At 38.8% G+C, this 22,584-nt stretch overlaps 1 protein-coding gene across 1 annotated transcript in view; it reads left to right on the top strand.

Annotated features, from left to right (window-relative positions):
- LOC130193948 (glypican-5-like) overlaps positions 1 to 22,584 on the top strand; it is a 54,261-nt gene that overhangs the window by 9,572 nt on the left and 22,105 nt on the right. The window contains exons 3-8 of the mRNA XM_056414786.1: positions 714 to 1,261; positions 3,924 to 4,106; positions 5,793 to 5,971; positions 6,268 to 6,327; positions 6,653 to 6,775; positions 16,825 to 16,945. Coding sequence (XP_056270761.1) covers positions 714 to 1,261; positions 3,924 to 4,106; positions 5,793 to 5,971; positions 6,268 to 6,327; positions 6,653 to 6,775; positions 16,825 to 16,945 — 1,214 coding nt within the window. The remainder of the gene's footprint in view (positions 1 to 713; positions 1,262 to 3,923; positions 4,107 to 5,792; positions 5,972 to 6,267; positions 6,328 to 6,652; positions 6,776 to 16,824; positions 16,946 to 22,584) is intronic.

Here is a 22,584-nt window from a genome sequence, read left to right as displayed (position 1 = left end):
GACAGCTGGGTTTTCAGAACTTGTATTTAATGATTCACTTTGGTCACTGCCTTGTGTATATATTTAGTTTCCTCTGTATATTTAGTATTTTAGTATTTAGTATTGTTATTGTGTTTTACGTTTTATTTTGATCTTTTATTTTTATTAATGCTCTAATGATCCTGAAATGTCCCCACTGTGGGAATAATAAAGGATTATTTTATCTAATCTTATTTTATCTTATGATAGTGTATTTAGTGAAGAAGAGGGGTTGAAAGTTTGATTCATCAAATCATATTTATAGTTTGTGTGTTCTTTTGGTTTCTCATTGTCAAAAAAACGTAATCGACTCGGACCGATATTAAATATCAAATATTAAATATCAAATATTAAATATTTGATATCAAATATTAAATATTTGATATTAAATGCAGACAGCTGTTGCTCATAATGTTTCTCAAGTGTCCATTTTTTTGGATGTATTGCCATTTTATGTGAAACAAACAACATTCATTGATGAATCCCAACGCTTTTGTTGACTTTGTATATCTGAGGTTATTATCATATGGCCAACATTTCCTTTTCACAATAAATGATCTCCCTTTGATAACAGTTCATCATTATGCTAATGTCCCTATTTGAACATTCTTGAGTGATGATGGTGTCTGTTTGTGCATATGGTCCACTCCGCTGTGTCTCACTCTCTTTCTGTCTGTCTTCTTTCTTTGTTCCAGAGACCTTTGAGTCGCTCGTGTCCTTCACCTCTAACCTGACCGGCGCTCTGTTTGACAGCGCTTACTCTGCTCTTGCGTCAGACTGTCGCCCCCTTGTGTTTCAGCTGTTCGGCGGCATCGAACGCCACCTTTCTGGACACTCTAATTCCACACTGGACGCCACCGTGCGCCAGTTCTACAACGATCTTTTCCCGTTGGTCTACCGCCGACTGCTCAACCCCGGGGTCGGCCGCGCGTCGCCGACGTTTTATTCGGCCCCCCCGGCCGGTCGCGACGACTGCCTGCGGATGACGCGGCGGGACGTCGGCCCCTTCGGGCCCCACCCCCGCCTCCTGGTCGGCAGCTTGTCCCGCGCGCTGGAGGCGGGCCGAGCGCTCAGCCGACTGCTGAGGCTGGCTGGAGAGGTGGTGAACGCCACCGAGAAGGCCGCGTTATCCAGGGAGTGTGGGCGGGGCCTCGTGAGGATGCAGTACTGCTCGCACTGTCGGGGGATGACGATGATACGGCCGTGTACGGGACTGTGCGTCAATGTCATGAGAGGCTGTCTGGTAGGTGAATCCCGTCCGTGCATGAAGTATGGGACAATTAGCTTAGCTTAGCATAAAGACACGCGGGAGAGGAAACGATTGTCCTGCCTTTTTCAGGACAATACTCAAAAACAGTGGCGGCTGATGGAGGTTTTTTTGGTAGAGCCATCCAATCAAATTCAGCAAACATCCCAGAATGATTCAATGCCCAATTTTCTTTTGATCAAACACGCATTTCTACTTTGTAGTTAAATATTTAACACTTATTCCTACCCTGACGTAACAAGGAAATCTTATTCATACAATTCAGTATATTAATATATATATATATATCATATAATAATATTCAGTATAATATATATAAATACCATATATTATAAATATTCTATAGTATGAATCATACACACATATATATATATATACATATACAGGACTGTCTCAGAAAATTAGAATATTGTGATGAAGTTCTTTATTTTCTGCAATGCAATTAAAAAAACAAAAATGTCATGCATTCTGGATTCATTACAAATCAACTGAAATATTGCAAGCCTTTTATTCTTTTAATATTGCTGATTATGGCTTACAGCTTAAGAAAACTCAAATATCCTATCTCTAAATATTAGAATATCATGAAAAAGTATACTAGTAGGGTATTAAACAAATCACTTGAATTGTCTAATTAACTCGAAACACCTGCAAGGGTTTCCTGAGCCTTGACAAACACTCAGCTGTTATAAATCTTTTTTTTTACTTGGTCTGAGGAAATATTAAAATTTTATGAGATAGGGTTTTAGAGTTTTCTTAAGCTGTAAGCCATAATCAGCAATATTAAAAGAATAAAAGGCTTGCAATATTTCAGTTGATTTGTAATGAATCCAGAATGCATGACATTTTTGTTTTTTTAATTGCATTACAGAAAATAAAGAACTTTATCACAATATTCTAATTTTCTGAGACAGTCCTGTATATCATATAATATTCAGTATAATATGATATATAAATACCATATATTATAAATATTCTATAGTATGAATCATACACATACACTACCGTTCAAAAGTTTGGGATCACCCAGACAATTTCGTGTCTTCCATGAAAAATCACACTTTTATTTATCAAATGAATATAAAATATAGTCAAGACATTGACAAGGTTAGAAATAATGATGAATATTTGAAGTATTAATTTTGTTCTTCGAACTTCAAGCTCAAAGGAAGGCCAGTTGTATAGCTTATATCACCAGCATAACTGTTTTCAGCTGTGCTAACATAATTGCACGGGTTTTCTAATCAGACATTAGTCTTCTAAGGCGTTTAGCAAACACAATGTACCATTAGAACACTGGAGTGATAGTTGATGGAAATGGGCCTCTATACACCTCTGGAGATATTTCATTAGAAACCAGACGTTTCCACCTAGAATAGTCATTTACCACATTAACAATGTAGAGAGTGTATTGTTGATTAATGTTATCTTTATTGAAAAAACAGTGCTTTTCTTTGAAAAATAAAGACATTTCTAAGTGACCCCAAACTTTTGAACGGTAGTGTATATATATATATCATATAATAATATTCAGTATAATATGATACATAAATACAATATAATATAAATATTGTATAATATGAATCACCTATATATGTGTATATATATATATATATATATAAACCTATACTAGCACTTCTCAATGTTACAAATAATCACATATTTATGTTATCCATCCTAATATAATATAAAAATAACAATGTGTGGTTTCACTAGGAGTTCTGTGTGGTAAGAAAAGCAAATGCTACTTTCCTTTAAAACTTCTGCAACTTGAGAAAAAAAGATATATATCATATCAGTAATGGTCTGCTTCTAGAAATAATTGTTTAATTAAATGTTGTGACTCTTGCCACTCAAAGCCACCGAGTGATTGCAGACATGTTCTTGTTTCTCCTCATGTTACAACAATCGGCCCTTTTCAGAGCAGCCATCTTGACACTTCATTGCAGGGTAAACACAGCTGTCATAATAGAACTAGTTATTGTCCCTTTCAATTGAAGGTGTCTATTCTAGTGAGACAAATACCAGGAAGCACTCGTTCCACCTTTTTTTTGTTAGCAAAAATGTTTATCATGTTATTCTTTTATACATTTTTGTATTGTAGCTGATACGCTTTTAAACGCACGGGAGACCTCGGAGTATTTTCCTCTTTTTTCCTCTGGTGAAGCAAGTAAAGAAAAGTCTGAAAGCTTCCGTCTCTCACATTCCTCAAGCACTTGTCACATCATTTATTTTTTTAAATCATCAATAAATCATTCCCACGTTCCGTTTTTAGACAAAGAGCATCACCAAGAGAACCGGCACTGTCGTGTCTACATCTTATTGGGCCGCTTTGACATTTGCTGGATGGCTTTTTAACATCGCCCACAATAGAGAGAAAATGGCACTGTTCATACCCCCTGAGAGCTTTTTGGAAAAGAAAGTGTGGCGGTAAATCAATTATGTGCATCCTCTTCAGTGAAGGAAAATTAAAAAAATGCACTCAGCAAAGTCAAAGTCATCTCACACCTACGACTTAATTAAAATGTAACATGTTGTTTTCTTTCTCCTCGTTTTCTTTGCCCACGCCTCGCTCCTCATCCCCTCTTCACTGCACCCATTTCAAATTTTTTTGAAATGTCCATTCTCTCTCTTCTAGGTGGGTGTATCGGAGCTGGGCGCCCCCTGGGGGAGTTTGGTGGTATTGCTTCAACGGTTAGCTGCTACGTTAGCAACCGGCAGCAACCACAACAGCATGGAGTTAGCTCTGTTAGCGGTGCGCAATCATGTGAACGACGCTGTCCTCCACGCTCAGCTGCACGGGCCACGCATCACAGCCACGGTGAGCCATGTTTAAAATGTCGGATTGTGGATTTTTTTTTCTTTTTTTCTTAAACCTTTATTTCACCAGGTCAGTCCCATTGAGATTAAAAATCTCTTTTTCGAGTGTGACCTGGTCAAGACAGGCAGCGACATAAGAAACACATAGTTTAAAAAAATAAAACACAGACAAGTTAAAAGAAACTAAAAGTTAAGAGACAGTGACATAACATTAAGGCACATTTGACATTTGATATCTTTCATATTGAAGCCAGTCTAGTGAAACATGTTTCAATACCAAAGTAAGTATGCCCCTGTACAATGCTATATCCCTTTAAAATGGGATCAGTAACAGATTGCCAAACCATCACCGCTCATATGTCCCGATATTAAAGTAATTTTAATTTTGGAGACAGAGTAAAAAGCCGTGGCTTTTCTTTCTTTTGGGTCTCCTCTCAAAGGCCGTGCACCGAGATGAGCTAAAAACAGCTTCGTTCTTCAGAGAAACTAGGGTTCCCCTCAGTCTATGTGTGTGTGTGTGTGTGTGTGTGTGTGTGTGTGTGTGTGTGTGTGTGTGTGTGTGTGTGTGTGTGTGTGTGTGTGTGCATGTGCATGTGTGTGGATGTGAGTGTGTGTGTGTGTGAGAGAGAGTGTGAATACAGATCCAGTGGCAGACAAAGGCTGTGGTTGGCGGGACAACCAATACCCAGAATGCATTGGTTTCTGAGTGATGAGAAAGTTTAGTTTCTGTGGCTAATCTCTGGACAAACAGACGACACACACACACACACACACACACACACACACGCATGCATGCATGCACACACGGTTGGAGGAGGAAATAGAGTAGAGCCATCCAACTTTGAGAGAACATTGTGGACTTAGTGGAGTAGATTCCTGAGAGGTAAACAAACATACACAAACATAATCACACTGCTAAGTGTGGCTGACACGAAAATACCACTTCATTGAATATTTGATCAAGCTTTCTTATTCATTAGACACATGACTAAAGACTAGCCCCGAACCCTTTAACGGTGTGTATGTGCAGCATTCAAAGGGATTTTAAGACGGCAGTCATTTAGTAGCGTTTAAAATGCATCTTGTGTTGTGCTCCACTGTGTTGGACTGAGAGGTAAAACTTTGACCTGATTTAGACCAAATTAGTATTTCCCAATTCTTCATATATATATATATATATTTGTATGTACATATTTATATAAATATATATATATGCACTTTATATATAGATATACATATATATCTATATATATAATATATAAATTTGACCTGATTTGGTCTAAATCAGGTCAAAGTTTCCCAATTCTTCATAGAAATATTTGTATATACATATATTTGTATATATATATTTGTATATTTATATATATATTTGTATGTATATATTTATATAAATATATTTATATACATGTACTTTATATATATAGTTATAAATATATATATATATATAAAACATTGACCTGATTTAGACCGAATTAGTATTTCCCAATTCTTCAAATATGTATTTGTATATACATACTGTACATATATATATATATATATATAATATATATATATATATATACACATATACAGATGTGTAACAATATAAATTTTTTGTAATTATAGATGTTACAAAATAACACATTGATGACATGATGGTGTTGGGAGGAGGTATTGAGCTCATCTTCCTCTTCTCTCTGGTCCTCAGGTAGAGAAGGTGTGTGGCCCCCAGGCGGCTGGTCCCATGATGCACAGTGCAAATCCCTCTTCCTCGCATCTCACTCCTCTGAGCCCTTTTCCATCGGCGACCTCAGAGAAGTCAACCGTGACATCGCCTCCCTCGGCGCGTCCTCTTGCCCGTCAGCGCCCGCCGCCGCAATCCCCGAGGTGAGCGACACACGTCTGATGACATGTTTGAGTTCTGGTCAGAAGTTAGAATATTGAGGGAAAATATGAATTCAGAGGGTGGTGAATTAAATGTGGAAAGAGACAGGATTGGAAGTTCATCTGAACTTTTTGACCTTCAGTCACAGCAGAAGCAAATAAATTAATATATATATATATTTATTTATTTAATATATATATATATATTTATTTTATATATATATATATATATATATTTATTTAATTTATATATATTTATATATATATTTATTTATTTATTTGTTTGTGTTTCCCACCAGGTCGTTCCTTCTTAAAGGCTCCAGAGGAGACAAGAGCCGCAGCTTGAAAAAACTGTCTCGGTAAATTCAACTGCAGTTGCACTTTGAAACATTATCAAAGAAATATGTTATCTATATACACAAAGTAAAATTCACATTGTGTCACCTGTTAATGTCTTCATTTAAAAGGCCTGAAAGAAGAGCCAGTGTCCATAGAAACCGTGTTAGGAACCTTTTGCACTTTTACACATATTTTACAAAACATCTGTCGGAAATATGAAGTGCAAACATTATAGCAATAAAGTACAACACAGCTGTTGTCAGGGAACTTTTAACTATCTGTATCCTAACCTTTTAACCCCCCCCCCTCCCTCCCTCCCTCTCTCTCTCTCTCTCTCTCTCTCAGGGAGTTCGAGGGCTCTATCCAGCGGTACCGGTGGTTTTTCTCCGAGCTGCCGGGGATGCTCTGTGAAAGTGAGATGGAGGTGGAGCAGCACACATGCTGGAGTGGCTACGACGTCGTGGAGAGGTGTGTGTGTGTGTGTTAAATTATTATTAAGATCAATCAAGCTCTGGCACACTGTGGTCCTGGATGATGAATCACCAATTAATATCATTTAACGTTCCGGATAATTCCTCATTGGCTGAGCGATGAACATTCAACGCTTTAAAGAACAGGGGATGAGATGCTGTTGTATTTTAGAGCCAACATGATGAACACAGAGCTGAGGCAAGAAGAGGACAAGCAGAGATACATGGAGGGAGAGGGAGGAGAGGGAGAGGGGGGGAGGAAGAGAGGAGAGAGGGGAGAGAGAGATAGGGGGAAGGGAGGGAGAGAGAGGGAGAGAGAGATGGAGAGAATGGGGAGAGAGGGAGGGAGATAGGGGGTAGAGGGAGGCAGAGAGAGAGAGAGAGGGGGAGGGGTGGGGAGAGAGGAAGTGGGAGGGAGGGAGAGAGAAGTAGAGAGAGGGAGGGAGAGAAAGAGAGTGGGAGAGGGAGAGAATGGGGAGAGAGGGATGGAGAGAAGCTTCAGTGCTTTGCAACAGGCGCTCAGTGGGGGGTCTGTCTGTCCGGTGCTGCAGCATCCAGTGGTGTGTGTGTGTGTGTGTGTGTGTGTGTGTGTGTGTGCGTGTGCGTGTGCGCGTGTGCGTGTGCGTGATAGGTGTCAGTGCTTCCTTGGATTCAAGTGTCCTTCCCTGTGTGAATCATGTGTTACTTTAGGTAATCCTGATATTAAAGTCACACCTCCTTGTTGTCTCCTTGTCGCCTCACATTGATGTGTTTACTGAACTATACGGGCAGCAAATACCAGGAATACTTTCTCCAGTCAGCGAGCCATTAATGACATGAATGACTTAATGATGTTATAAGGGGACAACATTGGAGGATGTGTGTGTGTGTGTGTGTGAGTGTGTGTCTCATTAAAGTAACCAGGGTGAGCGGGGTGACGGGGTTGTGAAGGTTAGAGAGTTCGTTTCCAGAGTCTTTCTCATGGTGATTACATTGGCAGCTTAAACTGGTAACAAGACAAGTGCACACACACACACGCACACACACACACACACACACACTCACGCACACATACCAACACGCACCCTGCAATACACACAGGATATGACCTTATCTGACATCTTACTGCACACTGCCCTTTCTCAACACACACACACACACACCCACACACACAGACACACACACTTTGCTATGTTACCAGTGAAGGCCAGTACACTTTGTATTTAATAGAAGTATTTTATAGACGTTGTAGTCCCGTAATAAGTAGATTGTAGTCGTTGTAGTCCCATCAGAAGTAGATTATCGTCATTGTAGTCCCATCAGAAGTAGATTGTAGACGTTGTAGTCCCATCAGAAGTAGATTGTAGTCGTTGTAGTCCCGTTATAAATAGATTATAGTTGTTGTAGTCCATCAGAACTAGATTATAGTCGTTGTAGTCCCGTTATAAGTAGATTGTAGTTGTTGTAGTCCCATCAGAAGTAGATTATCGTCATTGTAGTCCCATCAGAAGTAGATTGTAGACGTTGTAGTCCCATCAGAAGTAGATTGTAGTCGTTGTAGTCCCGTTATAAATAGATTATAGTTGTTGTAGTCCATCAGAACTAGATTATAGTCGTTGTAGTCCCGTTATAAGTAGATTGTAGTTGTTGTAGTCCCATCAGAAGTAGATTATCGTCATTGTAGTCCCATCAGAAGTAGATTATAGACGTTGTAGTCCCGTTATAAATAGATTATAGTTGTTGTAGTCCATCAGAAGTAGATTGTAGTCGTTGTAGTCCCGTTATAAGTAGATTGTATTATTGTAGTCCCGTTATAAGTAGATTGTATTATTGTAGTCCCGTTATAAGTAGATTATAGTCGTTATAGTCCCATTAGAAGTAGATTGTAGACGTTGAAGCCTTGTTATAAGTAGATTGTAGTCTTGTAGTCCCGTTATAAGTAGATTGTAGTCTTGTAGTCCCGTTATAAGTAGATTGTAGTCTTGTAGTCCCGTTATAAGTAGATTGTAGTGTTGTAGTCCCGTTATAAGTAGATTATAGTCGTTATAGTCCCATTAGAAGTAGATTGTAGAGGTTGAAGCCTTGTTATAAGTAGATTGTAGTCTTGTAGTCCCGGTATAAGTAGATTGTAGTCTTGTAGTCGTTGTAGTCCCGTAAGGATAACAGGTCTTGTGTATAGAAGTGTAATGCTGTGTTTGAAGGAGGTCTCTTGTCTCCAGAGTTTATGAGCATTGAAGTTTCTTTACGTTTGAAGGTTGTTCTCGATGTAAAACATTCTTCCACATATCGCTTGTCTCTTTTCACATGTTTTTTGTTGTTGTTGTTTTTGCTGTTTTCTGAAGAGGAGCCAAAGAGATGCGACGCTCCTCTGTGTTGGAGTCCAGCCAGTCTTTTGCCTCTCTGCCCTCTTTCCATCTTTCTCCTCTCTTGCATCTCTCCATCCACCCGTTCATTCATTCATCCAGCCATCCATTCATCTCTCCTTCCTTCCATTCAGACCTCCATTCATCTCCTCCGCCCTCTGACCCACTTCACTTACAAATGTCTGTGCTGGTGAGAGTCTATATATGTGAGGAGGAGGAAGAAAAAAAAGAGAGACAGATTGCTGAGAGGTGCTCGATGGGCGAGCGTGACGATGACGATGATGATGGTCTGGCTCCCGTCGAGGGAGAAGAAGGGTCCGGCATTTTCCTCCCCGGTCCAAAAGTCAAGCTTTTCTTTATTCCACCGGGTATCTCAAATAATGATCTCACTCATAGAGGAAGCATATTATTCACACATCGCCATCTTCACTATTTTTCCATCCCGATAAACACAACAGTTCTCAAAATATGTGTTAAGAACTCAATTTATCTGTTATGCAAAATATAAAAAAGACATTTTGATGATATATTTAAAGTGACAGTGCATCCTTTCTCTCTTACTGTAGCCCAATTAGAGAAGTTATTTCCTCCTCTATGATTGTTTTTTATTTTTACTCAAATTCAGAGTCTGTGATATGTAGGTGTCTCTGAACTCTTCATCGACGGACCTATGAATAAGATATTTATGACGCTATAACGTTTTGGTATTGGGTAACTGTGCTGGTTAAACATTCATATTTATATGCATTTTGCAGCTGTTTAAACAGGCTGAAGGGTTGTTGTTGTTGTTGTTGTGGTTGTTGTGTCCAGTTACAGCTGTAATAGCAGATTTTATCCACAAGAGGGAAGCATCGAGTCATCTTCCGTAACAACGAGAGATTAACTGCTTCCACCTCGAAAAGATCTGCCACGCCCGATGTTATAATCTATTTTGTGTATTTTTGTATACGTTAAAATCTGATCCACTCTTTACAAACCGGGAAAAGCTGTTAAAAAACGGTAAAGTGACCGGAGGGTGAAAAAAAAATGAACAAAAAGAATGAAACTTTATAAAACCTCCTCGAACCACAACACACTGCTCCCATGTCAGGTATAAGACTCAAGTGTGTGTGTGTGTGGTGTGTGTGTAAGTGTATGTGTGTGGGTGCATGCGTGTGCATGTGTGTGTGTGTGCACGTGTGTGTGTGAGTGTGCATGCATGTGTGTGTGAGTGTATGTGTGTGTGCATGTGTTTGTGTGTGTACATGTGCATGTGTATCAGAACCCCCCGGGTCCATTGATGACCCCGACCGCCGAAAAGCTATTGGTGTTGGAGGAGCCTCCCCGAGGGAGAGGGACTCAACAGGGAGTATGTGTGTATGTGTATGTGTGCATGTGTGTGCATGTGCATGTATGTGTGTGTGTATTAGTGTATGCATGCATGTGTGTGTGTATGTATATGTGTGTGTGTATGTGTGTGTCTGCAAATGACTCCACAGGAATGCAGCTGCATTCACCACGGAGGTTGTTCCTCTTATGATTACACGCCTCCCTCAGATTACATCACTCTCTCAAGTGATTTCATTTTCACCGTCTGGGTTTTCCGTCCATGACACGGTGGCTTTAAAAAAAGAAAAGAAAACAAAAGCTCTACCGTTAACAAGCCCCGCAGTAACCGAGGGCAACGGCGGAGCAGCTTCGCCACTACGGCGCCCCCGATGATTTATGCCCGTCGCTCTCCAGATCTTATTAAGCGTCTCTCTCTCCGTGTCTTCCTGCCACATTATCATCCCATCAGGCCGACGAGGGAACGGCTCACTCACCCCTCATTGGACGGGAGAAAACGCTTCAGATGTGCAGTTGATATCGATTTCTTCCTCTCCGCTTTAACGTAAAGCACAATCCACGAGATGTAGTTCATGAAGGAAACAGACGAAGAAGTGTCGCAGATAATTGATCATACTTTCTTTTTTCTACTTTACCTTTGAACAGGATACAGATTTTTTAAAACCACGCTTCATTTATTTGAAGTCAAAAGACGTCCGGGGTCCAATTAACGAGTCTAACTATCAGACGCTAACTACATTTGATTTTACATGTGATCCTGAAATTTCCCCACTGTGGGATTAATAAAGGAATATCTGATCTAATCTAATGTAATCTCATTTCAGATGAATGTGTTTCCTCATTCTGATTCAATACAATTCAGTACATTTTTATACAGCCCGATATTACAAATTGCAAACCCCCCTCAGAGGGCTTTACAATCTGTACACGTACGACCTCCCTGACCTTTGACCTCACATCAAATCAGGAAAAACTCCCAAAGAAAAAAAACTTTCACGTGGAACTTAACTCATTTTAATTGAACTTTAACGACACTGAAAGGCAAGTTAAAAACAAATAGTCACTTCTCCACCTGTGAAGTGGACGGCCGACGTTTCGTCGAGACACAGCCGCCTCCGGTGTTCTGTTCCTTCTTTGAGCTTCACACTGCGAGGATGATGGGGGACATGAATGCTTTCTTCTTCCTTCCATTGCACCAATCACTGCACAGCGTAGCCCATTCACAACGTATCTTTCCATTGCATCTTGCACAGTCCGAGTCAATGGCAGTGAGCTCGTGTCTCCCCTCTGCATTTGTGCTCGATATTGCAATAACCCGAATAAATATGTGTTGTCCCGTCTGTCACTTATCCTGGAATTGCTAATCAATAACAGCTGACGACATTTCTCTCGGAGCACTTCACGTCAATTCCAGCCTCGCCCTACATGCCATCTATCGTAGCTGTGTTTTCTTTTTCTCCTCGTCAGTGTGTGTGTGTGTGTGTTTGTCATCGTGGCCCAATGGGGTCCTGGAGACACCTAATTATGGTTGGAAATGTCATGTTTGCTTATGAAATACATCTGTGATCTGCTGATTCTGTTCAAGCAGCTACTGTGCAGAGAAGTGATGAATCCTCTTTAACTGGAAGATGCAAATAACCCAGAGATGTACCTTTTGTATTATCGCAATATATTCTATTATCTAGAGACATCTCTCCACTGGTTGTTTTTTATAAAAAAAAATAAATACGTAAAACTTTGTTTTCTATCACAATGAGAAATGCACATTTGAATTTCAGACATTAAAATTGTGTCTGCACAAAAAAAACCTTCCCCTGAGTTGTAGATGAAGTATTTCTGACGGGGTTTTCCTCTCAGTTCCTTATTATGGGAAAAGTAATCTGGAGACACGCCCCGTTGGAAAACCACCGTCTTGCACTGGAGGAGTGACCCGAACACTTTATACAGCTTTGAAACTTCTCAATGAAAATGCTGATCTCATACAAGTACAGGTCCATCTCCCATCTCCCATGTACCTGTCTGCAATGCTTTCACTTATTACCTTCGCATTGAAAATGCGGAAGGTTATGTTTTGATCGCCGTGTATTTATTTATTTGTATGCGTGTTACTCGCATAACTGTTTAAACCGAACCGAAAGTATTAAACCGAATCGCATGAAATGTGGTGGGATGATTGGTTATTATCCGGGGACCATTTGATAGATTTTGGGATTGATCGGGTCAAAGGTCAAGGTCATGAACAGGTCAACATCTTATTTTTACCATATTTCAATGTCAATTTTTATCCAATTGGCATGCAACTAATGCCAAAATGTTCATAATTCAATGCCCAATCTTGTGATATGCGAAGGTATGCGCTCTACCGAGTGCCCGTTCTAGTTATGTAACTACTTTTCTTCTCAGTGTGTTAGTTTATTTGTCAGTGCCACTTTAAACACGTTAATGTGTTCATGCAGTTACATGAAGACCAACATCCTGTTTCTATTGCAGTACTCGTACTCAGTCGCTCTGATTCACCTGCATGTTGGTGTCATATCCTGTTTTTTATCCTACATATGTCCCAAACATGCGGGGCGCATCAGAAGGGCCATGGCAGGAGGCCGGCCCACCAGGCAGGATGTCACGACGCTATTAGAGTGGACCCAAAAGCACGACTCAGACAGGAGTAACAAAGATGACGGTCTTTGGTTGGAAACAGGCTGGGTCAAAACCGGGAGATCAGTCCAAGAAGCAAACAAGTCCAAAAAGGGGCGGGGCAGAGAATCAGAGGTCAGAACAGGCAGGTCAAGAATATACTCTAATAACGCTGGAGAACTTGGCACGAAAACACAAGACAATCTGGCAGAGGACAAGTGGAAGTGAGGGAGCTAAATAGTGAGGGACTAATGAGGGGATGGGCTGCAGGTGAGAAGGGCGTGAGGACCAGGTGAAGGGAATGAGGGACTAACGAGGGAGTGATCAGAGGCAGGTGAGGGGAGTTGGACTGACGAGATGGTGTGACAGGATGAAAACAACTATTACAAAAAGGAAGGCGTGGAGCTAAACTGTTACACAGGAGGCATCAGACACAGAGTTAGTCATATGTGATGGAGAGATTTAAATTCATCCATAAGTAGAGAGAGGAGAGGAGAGAGGTGCTCAGTGTATCCTAAAACCTCCCCCAGCAGCCTATCAGCCTATAGCAGCATCTCTAGGGGCGGGACCAGGTGAACCTGATTCAGCCCTCACTATAAGACAATTAAAGAGGAACGTCTAAAGTCTACTCTTAAAAAAAGAAACGGCTTGATCTATAAAGAACGATGTGCTCTTATCAACACTTTTATGCTCTTGTTCTCGCAGAAGTGGAATGTAACTAAGTACGTCCAGGCACCGTATTTATGTGACACTCGAGTATTTCCATTTCACGTTACTTATTTACATCTCAGAGGTCGATATTTTACTTTTAACTTACTCGATTGATTTGACAATATTAGTCCGAGTGACTATATCCAGGCTACTTTCCAGATTCAGCCACCGTAAAGGTGACTGAAGGGAAACCCTGTAGCAATATGAAATAGATCCACGATATCTGCCTCATAAGATTCATGGATTAGGCAACTCATTTAAGATTAAGCCAGACTTTCTGGATTTATGTGTTTGTTTGTTTGTGTGCAGTGTGGATAACACGCACTGGGGCGTGTTGAGATCATATCATTAGATTTGGCACACACACTCCCAATTCAACCAGTCCCGCTGACACATAGTGTTTGTTTTTAAGACCAGTGATGCACAAATGAGAGATAGAAAGGTGAGAGATTCTTTCACAGGATTTCCATCAGAGGTTTGTAGAGTGTTGCCACTTCAGAATATGAGGAAAATAGAAAAAATGTGTAATATGTTGCTCACATGGTGGATCTTCTGCGTCGGAAATTAAATTGAAGCATGCAAATACAGTAATTGTAGAATTTGTATATATATATATATATATATACTGTATATACTGTATATACATATATATATATTTATCTTAACTTATATATTTATATGTAATTCATATTATACAATATTTATATTATTTTATTTATATTATATTGTATATATATCATATTATACTGAATATTATAATATTATATATATAAATATATATATATTTATTCGAACTTATATATTTATATGTAATTCATATTATACAATATGTATATTATTTTATTTATATTATATTGTATATATATATCATATTATACTGAATATTATTATATTATATATATATACATATATATATATATAAATACATATATTTATTTTAACTTATATATGTATATGTAATTCATATTATACAATATTTATATTATTTTATTTATATTTTATTGTATATATATATATATATATTATATATTTATATTTATATATATATATATTAATATACTGAATTGTATGAATGAGATATGAATACAATGTGCACACTGAATAGTAGTTTACTCTAATGTATGTACACAGTGTCACATTCACAGAGACCTTCATGAATGGCTCTTTTCCTGTAGAGATTGTTTAATGCACAATGCACTTTTCCTCCAGTAATCTTCTCTGCATTGTGGCAGACCATTACCGTAATAATAATAATAATAATCGTAAAGAACAAAAGAGCAAAGCTGCTCGCGATATTTTTGTTCCCATACCTAATCTAGATTACTAAATAGGTTGAAAGTGTCAGCAGTATAATGTCAAATGTATTTCATTTAGTCCCGGTCTGTTACTTGTATTCATCACGGCTCTTTCTCAATCCATCATATTTCTTTTGCTTCTCTAATGACCTGATTTCCCCCCTGAGGATCCGCAGCCTCTCCCTCTCTTGAATTAAACATGCCGCTCCTGATCCGTCGATGTTGGAAGCGATCGGCTGCATATTAAATGTAAGAAACGATTCTCACACAGAGAGAGAGATAGAGAGAGACAGCTCATAGGCAGTTATGTGAGACCCGTTGTAACGGATTGCCAATGCCGGCTTCATTGAAGCACCACAACACAAAGAACTGGCTTTGTGAGTCAGGCCTGGAGACATGAACACTTTGACTCGAGTCCGACTTGAACCAGAACATGACCCGCTTTCTGTCAGAAGAAATCCGTGTGAGAATAAAACAACCGTTTGAGTTAATAAGTCAATAAGAGACTTTGTGAATGTGATTCCAGACCAGCATGTCTCCAGAAGCCGAGGTCTTCAGCAGCTAGTAGTTTTTTAAAATTGTTTTTAATATTCGGTCGACATCCACCGTGCGTCTGCCTGCTGGGTTCCCACGACTCTTTCCCCCCCGTTGCCATAGTGTGTTTGTGTTTTTCAGGGTGTGGACACGGCGGTTACTGAGTTGGTGGCTGATTTGTAACTCGGGGACTTTGGGGGAGAAATATGACTCATGAGCTGTTGTTTCTTCTTCTCCTTTATTTTCTCACTTCATCTTCCATTTGACCCAAAATCCCCCACCCACACAGACAAAAACGATGTGGTATAAAAAACCCTCGACAGAAAGCAATAGTATATAGGATCAGTGATATATATATATAAATATATATATATATATATTTGTGTATATATATAATATATATATGCATAAATATATATTTGTGTATATATATGTAACATATATATATATGCATTTATATATATATATATATAATTTATCTATATATAATTATATATCATAGAATATATTTATATATCTATATATAGAGATACTTGTATATATATATATATATATATATAATTTATCTATCTATAATTATATATAATAGAATATATTTATATATCTATATATAGAGATACTTATATATATATATATATATATATATATATATATATATGATGTCCTTATTATGTCAGTGTTGGAATAAATGTTAAATATTTAACTACAAAGTAGAAATGTGTGTTTGATACTTTTTTTGCATTGAATCATTCTGGGATGTTTTCTAAAATTGATTGGATGGCCAAAAAATAATAATTCCACCAGCTGCCACTGCTGATGGTGTTCATATACAATCATTCAAGTCACATGTTGTTCATTAAACACATGTTTTGATTAAGATTAAGATCAGTCTGCCGGAAGACATGTCACACGGCCGAAAGTCTCAAATGTCTCCTGCTTGAATAAAAGTTCTCGGTTTCTGTTTCCCTCGCCGGGACAAAAGTTACAATATATGTCTGTATGTGTGTGTGTGTGTGTGTGTGTGTGTGTGTGTGTGTGTAAGTGTGTACGTGCCACTGACTGTACATGAATTGAATCACTATACAAGTGCACCCTGACTGAACTGTGACTGTGGGTAAACTAGGGCACAAACACACACACACACATACACACAGAACTAGGACAGAACGTTCTTCATGTGTCTCTCCTGTTCTGTCCTTCTGTAGTTATGCGGGTCGTGTGGCTGGCAGCAGTTTTAAAGCCCAGAAAGAGAACCCGGAGTTGACCGTCCGTAATACCGATCCTGTCCTGAAGGGGGCGAAGCAGAGGCTGGAGCAGCTAACACAGGTACACACACACACACACACACTACAAATAAATAACTTTTTTTATAAATATATTTTTTTTATTCTGTCTCTTTTTTATTGTTCATCCTATTATCTAAAAACAAGCATCATCTAAAAATCTGCACATGCAATGTCAATTATCTGAAAGACATCTTTAAATGTCTAATTGATGCCTCCTTTCAATTTGAAAATGAATGAACAAAACTAATAAGAAACTAATAAGAAACAAACATTCGCATGATTTCACTTCAATTCCAGTTTTGCCAGTTTATGTTTACAATCAATCTCTAGTAAAAACAAAAACAAACAATGCTAATGTTGAGGCCTACGGCCGGCAATATTGATTGGCCAGTCCATTTTTCATCAACACATTGATCCCGACCATGCCATCTTGATATAACAGATATATAGATTTGTGGTCGCCATAAGGTGATTTAGATTTTTTTTTTGGTGACCTCATGATCTTTCAATATATTATATCCATATCTACGTATTTAAATCTGAATAGTTCACCAGAGTCCCAATATAGTTGGGGACTATCTGACCTTTCCTTACGCAGTAGAACATGTCCTCTTACTCACACAATCTAATGGTGGGAAATTGATGACATTTTCCCCCCCGGATACATTTTTTTTCCATTTCAGATACATAAGCTCTCTTTTCATTCTCTCTGGTAATGTCTTCATCGGCCCAAAATACACATCCGACATGGCCGTTGGCATTTGAGTTGTCTTTTGAAGTCTCCGTCTCTTTCTCTTTGTCTTCAACCATTCCGTAATGATGTAATCTGTGACTTATCTTTACAATGTGGCGGAATAATAATTCATCACAATGTGCAACTTCTGCAACTTCTCTTCTAAAAACAGTTTATGACCCAATATTTATTTTTGGATAGCCTAGTTATGGCGATGTAGATGAAGACGCAGTCGCAAGCGAGATGATCTGTGGGGGATTTCGTAACTCTTCAATAGAGCATTCATATCTTCCGTGACACCATGACGTATGACGGCCTGTGATGAACTGATTTATTCATATCCATCCTTAAATAATGATGCTATTGTTAGTTTGATCCTCGACTGGTATTATTATTGTTGTCGTGAAATATTTAGTTCAAACTCTTGGTGTTTTTCTGCAGCTGTGTGTGTGTGTGTGTGTGTGTGTGTGTGTGTGTGTGCGGTGTCCTCGTCCTCATTTGCCTCTCCTCAATCATTCATTATCACCTCATGTGTGAACCGCTGTTTAATATAATGAAACTTAAATGTCAGCGCTCTGAACAGATGTAGATAGTAACAAGTAATAATAAATAAATGAATTCAACAATTAAACTGGATTCATGCCGCACTTCCGGAGCTCGGAGCCGCATGGTAATGTGCTGATGTGATTCGGATGAATGATTCATAAAAATTATGGGAATATTATTCCATGAAATTAAACATCAAGGTTATACATGATGGAGATTCATTATTACCTCTAAAGACCATGTGGCGGTTTTTTGGGGCTCTGTTGAGAGTCAGATACCGAAAGGTAGACCAGTACACGGAGGGAAAGACCAGCCAGCAATATATGTCTATATATATGTTTATATATATAGACATATATATATATTTGGTTATATATATATGTATATATATATATACATATACAGGACTGTCTCAGAAAATTAGAATATTGTGATAAAGTTCTTTATTTTCTGTAATGCAATTAAAAAAACAAAAATGTCATGCATTCTGGATTCATTACAAATCAACTGAAATATTGCAAGCCTTTTATTCTTTTAATATTGCTGATTATGGCTTACAGCTTAAGAAAACTCTAAAATCCTATCTCATAAAATTTTAATATTTCCTCAGACCAAGTAAAAAAAAGATTTATAACAGCTGAGTGTTTGTCAAGGCTCAGGAAACCCTTGCAGGTGTTTCGAGTTAATTAGACAATTCAAGTGATTTGTTTAATACCCTACTAGTATACTTTTTCATGATATTCTAATATTTAGAGATAGGATATTTGAGTTTTCTTAAGCTGTAAGCTATAATCAGCAATATTAAAAGAATAAAAGGCTTGCAATATTTCAGTTGATTTGTAATGAATCCAGAATGCATGACATTTTTGTTTTTTAAATTGCATTACAGAAAATAAAGAACTTCATCACAATATTCTAATTTTCTGAGACAGTCCTGTATATATAACAAATATATTTATGTATTTCTATTTTTTTTTTAAAGCCTTATATATATTTATATATTAAATATAAATATGTATATGTAAATCATATTATACAAAATGTATATAATATTATATATATATATATATATGTTTTGCTGGTCTGGATATATGTATTTAGATATATGTGTATAAATATTTCTATTGTATATTTCTATTATATGGTATTTATATATCATATTATACTGAACATTATTATATGATATACAGGACTGTCTCAGAAAATTAGAATATTGTGATAAAGTTCTTTATTTTCTGTCATGCAATTAAAAAAACAAAAATGTCATGCATTCTGGATTCATTACAAATCAACTGAAATATTGCAAGCCTTTTATTCTTTTCATATTGCTGATTATGGCTTACAGCTTAAGAAAACTCAAATATCCTATCTCTAAATATTAGAATATCATGAAAAAGTATACTAGTAGGGTATTAAACAAATCACTTGAATCGTCTAATTAACTCGAAACACCTGGAAACACATTTTCAAATGTTTGATTTTGTTTTGCTGTTATAAATCTTTTTTTTACTTGGTCTGAGGAAATATTCAAATTTTATGAGATAGGATTTTAGAGTTTTCTTAAGCTGTAAGCCATAATCAGCAATATTAAAAGAATAAAAGGCTTGCAATATTTCAGTTGATTTGTAATGAATCCAGAATGCATGACATTTTTGTTTTTTTAATTGCATTACAGAAAATAAAGAACTTTATCACAATATTCTAATTTTCTGAGACAGTCCTGTATATATATATATATATATATATATATATATATATATATATCAACCATTAAATGATAAGGCTGTTTATATGTTGTACTTCCTTGATAAGACCAACAATATATATAACATTCCCACCCAGTCTGTAGGTCATGTTTACATACTTTTAATTTTTGAAAGGATTTATCATAAAATACTAAAATTAATGATATATAGTTTAGTTCTATACGCGCTACCTGTCCCAGCTGTGGAGACATGGGTACAGGTGTCTATTTATAAAGCATTCGGTTTTTTGTGCTTTTTAAAATGAGATTTGTTAACTAACTGCAGCTACAGAATATCACCAAATATATCCCTTAATTATAATAAATTATTTTCAGCCATACCCATAAAATTCATGATGACATGATTCCAGGCCGTATAGGATCAATAAATCAATTTGAACTGAATAAATGAGGTACGGTAAGGATGTTTATTGTCATTGTAAAAACATATATCGAAATTAAGTTCAGTCATAACACCACGAACAGGTAAACACATGTAAAAAAGATTCAGACAGAACGTTCTAACTTTAAAACAAGACATTTAAAAATAAATCAAAATAAATAAGAATAGATAAAACATAAAGCACAGTGAGTGTAATGTTTTGAGCAGCGAGTTCTTTCAACGCTAACTATCTGACCGCTTTATCGTAAGTTCAAAAGTGGAACATGTAGTTTGCCAAGAAAAAAACTCTCTTAAAGTGTTTTTTGGGGTCTTTGAACACTTCATGGCAAGATCACGGTCATGTGACCCGCTTCGTATCGTCTATGCACGGGACATGCTCCGGTCTATTTTATATATTTTTTGCTGTTGATGCTCTTTCTGTGCTCCGTCTAATTTTGTTGGTGAGTCCATTAATCATGTTCCATTTACATTGAGCAAATGCCAAGTCAGCAACCCCCGCCACACACACACACACACACACACCATGCAATCACGTATGTATGAGATTTCTCTGGCCCATTAGTTCTATGTAAGTGTGCATCTCCTGCTATACTTTGCTTTAAAGACCATTGAAGCGTCTGTGAATCTTCTAACACACACACACACACACACAGACACACACACACACACACACACACACACACACACACACACACACACACACACACACTATAAAGACAAGGGAAAGTAATGCATGCCCCTCTGAATTGAAGATGGTGATGCTAACAGGCCACAGCATGCAGCTCATTGTTGCATCATCTCTTACAGTGTTGTGTACTTTAATCATTTACCTGTTGACATGTGTTGTCCTGTTAGTGACACATTGTTTACATTTACTACTGAACTGCACTTTGTGACTCTTTGTCTGTGATAAGTGCAATAAATAAATAAACTTTACTTACTTGCTTGCTTACTTGCTTAGATACTTGCATACTTACTTACTTACTTACTTGCTTACTTACTTGCTTACTTGTTTACTTACTTACTTGCTTACTTGATTGCTTAATTACTTGCTTACTTGCTTACTTGTTTACTTACTTACTTGCTTACTTACGCACTCACCTGCTCACTTACTCCACCTGCTCACTCACCACCTGCTCACCTGCTCACTCACTCACCTGCTCACCCACTTCACTCACCTGCTCACCTGCCTGCCTCACCTGCCTCACCTGCTCACTCACTCCACCTGCCTCACCCATCACCACCTGCTCACCCGCTCACCTGCCTCACCTGCTCACCCACCCACCTGCTCACTCCGCTCACCTGCCTGCCTCACCTGCTCACTCACCACCTGCTCACCTACTCCACCCACCTCACCTGCTCACCCACTTCACCTGCTCACTCACCACCTGCTCTCACCTGCTCACCTCACCCCACCTGCCTACCTCACCACTCCACCTGCTCACCCCTCCTCACCCTCACCTGCCTGCACCTCACTCACCTGGCTCACCTCACCACTCACTCACCCGCTCACCTGCTCACCTGCTCACTCCTCCACTCACCTGCTCACCTGCCTCACCTGCTCACCACCCTGCTCACCTGCTCTCATCACCTGCTCACCCTGCTCACCCACCTGCTCACCTGCTCACTCACCTCACCTGCCTCACCACTCACCTGCTCACTCACCTGCTCACCTGACTGCCTAATCACCTGCTCACCCACCTGCCTGACCTGCTCACCTGCTCACTCACTCACCTGCCGACCTGCCTGCCTCACCTGCTCACTCACTCACCTGCTCACTCACCTCACTCACCTGCTTCACCTGACTGCTCACCTGCTCACTCACCTGCCCACTCACCTGCCTCACCACCTGCTCACTCACCTGCTCACCTCACTCCGCCGACCTGCCTGCTCACCTGCTCACTCACTCACCTGCTCACCACTCACCTGCCTACTGCTCAATCACCTGCTCACTCACTCACCTGCCTCACCTCACTCACCTGCTCACTCACTCACCTGCTCACTCACCTCACCACCTGCTCACTCAATCACCTGCTCACCACTCACCTGCTCCACTCACTCACCTGCCGACCTGCCTGCTCACCTGCTCACTCACTCACCTGCTCACTCACTCACCTGCTCACCTACCTCACTCACTCACTCACCTGCTCACTCACCCACCTGCTCACCTGACTCGCTCAATCACCTGCTCACCACCTCCTGACCTGCTCACTCACTCACCTGCTCACCTACTCACCTGCCTCAATCACCTGC

The sequence above is a fragment of the Pseudoliparis swirei genome, chromosome 5 (genome assembly GCF_029220125.1).
Source record: "Pseudoliparis swirei isolate HS2019 ecotype Mariana Trench chromosome 5, NWPU_hadal_v1, whole genome shotgun sequence".
Taxonomy (NCBI): domain Eukaryota; kingdom Metazoa; phylum Chordata; class Actinopteri; order Perciformes; family Liparidae; genus Pseudoliparis; species Pseudoliparis swirei.
The sequence above is the reverse complement of the archived record's forward strand: the minus strand, read 5'-3'. Positions and strand labels throughout refer to the sequence as shown.